The sequence below is a fragment of the Triticum aestivum genome, chromosome 7B (genome assembly GCF_018294505.1).
Source record: "Triticum aestivum cultivar Chinese Spring chromosome 7B, IWGSC CS RefSeq v2.1, whole genome shotgun sequence".
In the NCBI taxonomy this organism is placed as follows: domain Eukaryota; kingdom Viridiplantae; phylum Streptophyta; class Magnoliopsida; order Poales; family Poaceae; genus Triticum; species Triticum aestivum.
Window position 1 is genome coordinate 25,728,873 of NC_057813.1, and position 5,815 is coordinate 25,734,687.

The window sequence follows — 5,815 nt, forward strand, 5'->3', positions numbered from 1 at the left end:
AAGGGCAGGGTCCAAAAGGACCCCAAACTTTATTTGATGTTACAATACGGTAGTACAAGCCAGAGCAACAGGACACACAACAAACTGAAAATTACAAAGCAGTCCCTGAAATATGCAGAAAGGACCCCAAAGATCTGAAGAGGAACGCAATCAGGTCCAAGCCACTCCCGATCGACTCCAAACTCGCCGGCGCCGGGGACATCACCACTTGGTCCGACGAGTTCTTCACCGCAGCAAGCCGTGAACATCGAGCTAGAGTAGCACTGCCTCCCATATAGCTTCAAGGCTAGGAGGAAGAGGTTTGGCCGCCCTTTGGCCAGAGGATTCGGTGGCGCGGCGGCGCTGCAAGCCGGCTGTCCGCCGGGAGCGCCAAAGCTCAAGCACCATCGATGATTTGCTCTGGAACCGGTCGCAAGAGCCGTCTTCATACCAGTCCCCGTCGACTTGACCACCACCATGGTGACTGCCGTCGGCGAGAGCAAGCGAAGGGGATTCCTGCATACCAGGGAAGACATCGAGCTTATTTCCGAGGATTCCAGCGCACCTCCTTCCAACAGCAGCGAGCCAACCGCCACCACCAACAAGAGTATCGCCAGGAACCACCGAACGCGGCTCGGGCGCGCCGGCAGCAAAATCCTCATCGGCATGACGCCAATCTCCGGCACTAGGCCAAACTCCTCTAAGGAAAAACTAGAACTACACCTACTAGCTGCTATAGAGCACCGCGCACCTCCCCCATCACCTCTCCAACCGGCGTCGCCGGCGGCGAAGATCCGGGATCGGGCCGGGCCCGAGCCGCTTTTGTTTTCGCCTTCTCGGTCTCTATGTTCAATTGTTGTAGTATATGCCTTCGTCCTTCTTGCCTCACGACAAAAGCATCAGGAAAAAAAAATCCCATTGCGGGCTACTCCCACCATTTACGGTATCTTGACCTCTCCAGTTGTAGCGTCGATGCTAAATTGCTGCATTCAATATGTCTATTGTATAACCTGCAAACATTGAGGCTCAATGATTGCTCTGAGTTACAACAGTTACCAGAAGACATGATGATAAGCCTGGGAAAGCTCATACATCTTTATCTTTTTGGATGTGATAAGTTGGAGGGGATGCCTCGAAACATTGGTCAGCTGAACAACCTTCACACACTAACAACATTTATTGTGGATACTAGAGATGGTTGTGGTATTGAGGAGCTCAAAGACTTGCGACACCTTAGCAATAGGCTGGAACTGTACAACTTGAGAAAAATAAAGAGTGCAAAGCATGCAAAAGAAGCCAATCTCCATCAGAAGCAAAATCTTAGTGAGTTGTTGTTCTCTTGGTGCCTTAGAAGGTATGACAATCCTGTAAATGAAGCATGCAACGCGGAGGAAGTGCTCCAGTCTCTAGAACCTCATAGCAAGATGCAAATGTTGGAGTTATATGGATATGATGGCCTAGAAATACCACGATGGATGAGAGACCCACATATGTTTCATTGCTTAAGAAAACTCATAATTTTCAAATGGACAAGGTGTAAGAATATACCTGCAGTATGGTTGTCACCGTTGCTGGAGTACTTATCCTTAGTCGGAATGTATAAACTGAAGACATTATGTGATAACCTTTGCATAGAAGACGGAGGACGCAGTACCCCTCTACGGATTTTTCCAAAGTTGAAGGAGATAGTCTTGGGAAATCTACATAGTCTAGAGGGATGGGCAGAGAACAGCGCGGGAGTGTCTATTGATAGCTTAGGTACATTCCCGGTGCTTGAGGAGGTAGATATCCTTAGGTGCCCTAAGCTTCCAAGTATTCCACTGAGCCCCGTTCTCAAAGTCCTGAACATATCGGGTTATTACCTGGAGGTGGAGTTGCAGGATATTCCAAGGTTGCCTACATCCCTTGAAATTTTGCGGATTCAATGCTTTGGAGGTTTGGTGGCACTGCCTTCAAACCTTGGAGATCTGGCAAAGCTGAGCTACCTAATGGTGAATAGCTGCAGCAGCCTGAAAGGGTTGCCTGATGGAATGGATGGCCTCACTTCTCTTCAGAAATTGGCAATCACTCATTGTCCAGCGATAGAGGAATTCCCGAATGGTCTCCTTCAGCGGTTGCCAACCCTTGACCGCCTAACCATAGCGGGCTGCCCCGAGTTGCAAAGACGATGCAGAGAAGGTGGGGAGTATTTCAACCACTTGGTCCATATCCCATATAAATACATTGAAGCAGAATCAGAATTTGGAGCAGAAGCAGAATCAGAATACATTGAACCAGAAGCAGAATCCAGTGGAAAGAAGTTTCTAAGAAGGCTCCTCCCCTCCTGTGTTAACTCGAAGTCTGACTGTGAGTCTGACAATAACTGAGGTGTGTATGCCACAAGTCCCTTCCTCGTGCTATTATGGTTTATTATCGTTCCTCGGTACATGTAATATTAGTAACTCCCCACTGACTGCTTGTTTTTCGACTTTGATTACTTATCTGCTAATTTTCTTAAGCAGGATAACCAGAAGTATGGTTCCAGCAGCGACCGCTGGTTCCTCCTGAGATCAGGTTACATCAACCCAACCTGCAAGCAGAGCTCGGCTATGAAATTTTTAATTTCATCTCTCATTTCTCTGAACAAATATATTTCCTCCAAGCGCTCAAGGTGATTGGTCCATTTAGAAGGTACTGTACGCTCCATCACTGCTTAATTTCATCCTGAATTGTGCTCAAATCAATTCAGCGCAATACTTGAACTAGCCAAACATCTGTTCTGCATCATAAATCAGTACTTAATCTGAGATGATGACAAAATGCTTTCACCATCTTGATTTGCCCCTCCTTTCTCTGTAACCATCATGGAAATTGGTTAGCAGACTAGATACTGATTTCGTGTCTCTCAGGAATCAAGTGTTGTATGATAGTCATCTGCAACGCGTTTAGTTCTTAAACAAATGTGACGAATCGGGTGGATGATATGCTGACAATATTCAGGTATAATGTACACGCTAATGTGACGAATCAATGTACCTGCAGGTTGGCATTTCTGAAAGCATCCACAAAATGGAGGAAGCAAATGCCATGCCTGACAAGCAAAGTCAGAACTCCATCGCGGCATGTGATGAGCGTTGTCTGAAAGAAGATGCAACAATGGGAACTAGATCATGCTCTGACCGTCGTCGCTTTCCCTAGAGATTTTCTCTACATGTGTGCATTAGTGCAGGCAGATATGTCTTGATCCATTTTCTCTGCATGTAAATTTGCGAACAGTCCCTTGGCTCTCAGAGGAACGAAGCCCATGTCTGTGTGCCCGGTAATCTGACATGTGAGTGAGAGCGTTTGTGTTAGGGATGCAAGTGGCAAATAAATGGCGTCCGCAATCCCGTTTAGTTAGTTTTTGCTAGCTTGATAGTTCATTTTTCTCAAACAAGCAGAAAACCTTTTTGAACTATCATATCATAAGTGGACTTTAAACGGGATTAAACGGGACGTTTACATCCCTTGTGTGTGTTGGCACAGCCCGTCCGTGTGAGTCTCATTGTTGGGCATTGCTGTGGTGTGGCTGAGTCCTGGATATATAGGAGGCGTGTGTCGTGTATAAACACAGGCGCTTGTCGAGTGTTTGTGTTTCGTCAGTCAAGGAAATAGCAAGATCTGAATTCCTCTTGGAAACCCTGTCAAACTGCAACGTGGAAGCAAGAATTACAAATCAATTTAATTTGATCTGATAACAGTTCGTCATGAGATCTTGTTATGAATATGAAGCATATATAAAGTCTGAACAAGCACACTTTCTCGGTGAGTTGAAAATCTAGTCCCGTAAGAATTCAGATACCCAAATCCACAAGGGCTTGTAAGTTTTTTTTTCATCCTCTTTGTCTGAAGCTATTTATTCGGGTTGACATGTTTGGGTTCCAGGATCTCAACGAAAGTTTGTCTGGCACGGCAAAATTAGTTCCCCTGGGATCTGTGCGCTCTGCAGACGTTCAAAAATATTTAACCACCACTATATTGATTCATTGCTCAACTAGGAGGAAATGAAGGCTTCATTGTCACCTTCAAAAACAGATGCTCAAAGACGTGACGGCCGCCATCGTGGATGAAATGAGTACCACGTTCTAGCACTACCAAACACCTATGATGAAACAAACGAAGCATCTACCAATCCTTATTCTCTTTTCTATTATACTAGATGACCAGTTGCGCCAAATGGCGCAAAGACCCGTTTTAAACCATGTCTGTGTTGAAAATATTTGCATTTTTTCAATAACTGTATATTTGAATACATTTGGTAAGAACTTATACCCCTATATAAAAAGAAAATTAAATGGAAGTATTTTCTTAAGGTAATAATGCCACAAATTAGATCATTGGTAGGTCAAGATAGTTGATTCTGCAATTAGGAACTCCGAGTAGCTGTAAACTTGCATTAAAAAAGGAGTAAACACAAGTGACACAATAAAATGTACTTAATACATGAACTTGTGAACATTGTGTAAAGGAGAAGTTAACAAAAATAGTGGTCAATTACATCATATAATTTGGTTTTATACTCTTTTGTGTATATATCCTGAATGCTACCATTTTGTGATCAACTCTTTGTCCTTCGAATCGAATGGCACTGCTACTGCCCCTTGTGGAAAAAGAAAGGACTCTGTAATACCCATAAATGTAAAAGGAAAACATCATGTGATGCATCTCAACCTGCGCAAAACAATGTAAAAACCATACATGCTATCTACATACCCTCATTGTCTAGCAAAGCATAAGTAACTGAGGTACCCTGTACAAAAGAATTGACAATGAGTTTCATAAATGCCCAATAATAAAATCACACAACTTGAAGTGGAAGTGTGGACATATGAAATCATGGCACAACCATTCATCATTCATGAACTAATGCTAATTCCATAAATAGATAACTACGGTCAACCAATTCAAATGGCGCCATTGAAGTAAATAAATAAACTAAGCCTACGACTGTATGAACTAAGCATAAGACTATACAGATTATGTCTGTTTATTTGCATCTCAACCGCCATACTTCCTGATCATCAGGTGAGGACCCACAGTTTCAGTAACTCAAATGTACAAACGAAGCATATGCAAGTTAGGAGCTGTATTGCTAATTATTATTTTCCCCAAAAAACAGGAATGTAGAGCTGAGTCTTGCTTAGTTTGCTAAAGTACATACCTCACCTTATTTAATGATGGTTAGTACAGAAACCTGAAACATGCAAAAAAAATAGAGGGATCATTTGGGATAACATAGTCATCAACAGAGAAACCAACCCAATCTCATCTCTGATGAAACATAAATCGCACATTCAGACTGAAGCAAGAATCAAGAATTAGATCCTGCAAAGAAGAGAGAGGAATTCAGTTACACTTGGGTTGTTTTTTCTCTTAAATAGGATGGAATCCTAACCCTAGAGCGAGAGGAAAAAAGAGAGAAGGAGAGGCAGGGGAGGAGCTCCGGGAAAATAAACCTTGCTTCTCTGCATTTTAGATCTAACTAAAAAAGGCAAATTTTAGAAATGCTAAATGTTAGGAGCCATCTTGTCTATTCAGACTTTAACCACTTTGAAAAAACATGTTGACTTTAATCATCTGGTATATGCTAACTGATGGTCTTGATTGTGATGTGATCAACCCAACCAACACTTAGCATTGCCTTTTGATAAAAGGCAATGCAAGGTGCTAGGTAAGCCCATCATCATGCCAGATTAAATTGTGGATCATCCAAAGGCATGCGATCTAACTTTATGCAAGTAATTAAACAGAAAAGTCACCCTAAGGTCGCTATCCATGTAGGTCTTGTAGAAAAGATAAACAAGAAAGGTCTTGTAGC

General features: G+C 43.0%; 1 protein-coding gene across 1 annotated transcript in view; it reads left to right on the plus strand.

The window, feature by feature from the left end:
* The window catches only part of LOC123157581 (disease resistance protein RGA2), a 5,350-nt gene extending 1,808 nt beyond the window's left edge, over positions 1–3,542 (plus strand). Inside the window, exons 3-5 of the mRNA XM_044575856.1 lie at positions 913–2,346; positions 2,481–2,649; positions 3,001–3,542. Of these exons, the coding sequence (XP_044431791.1) occupies positions 913–2,345 (1,433 nt within the window). The 3' untranslated portion in view covers position 2,346; positions 2,481–2,649; positions 3,001–3,542. The remainder of the gene's footprint in view (positions 1–912; positions 2,347–2,480; positions 2,650–3,000) is intronic.
* Positions 3,543–5,815: the final 2,273 nt, after the last annotated feature.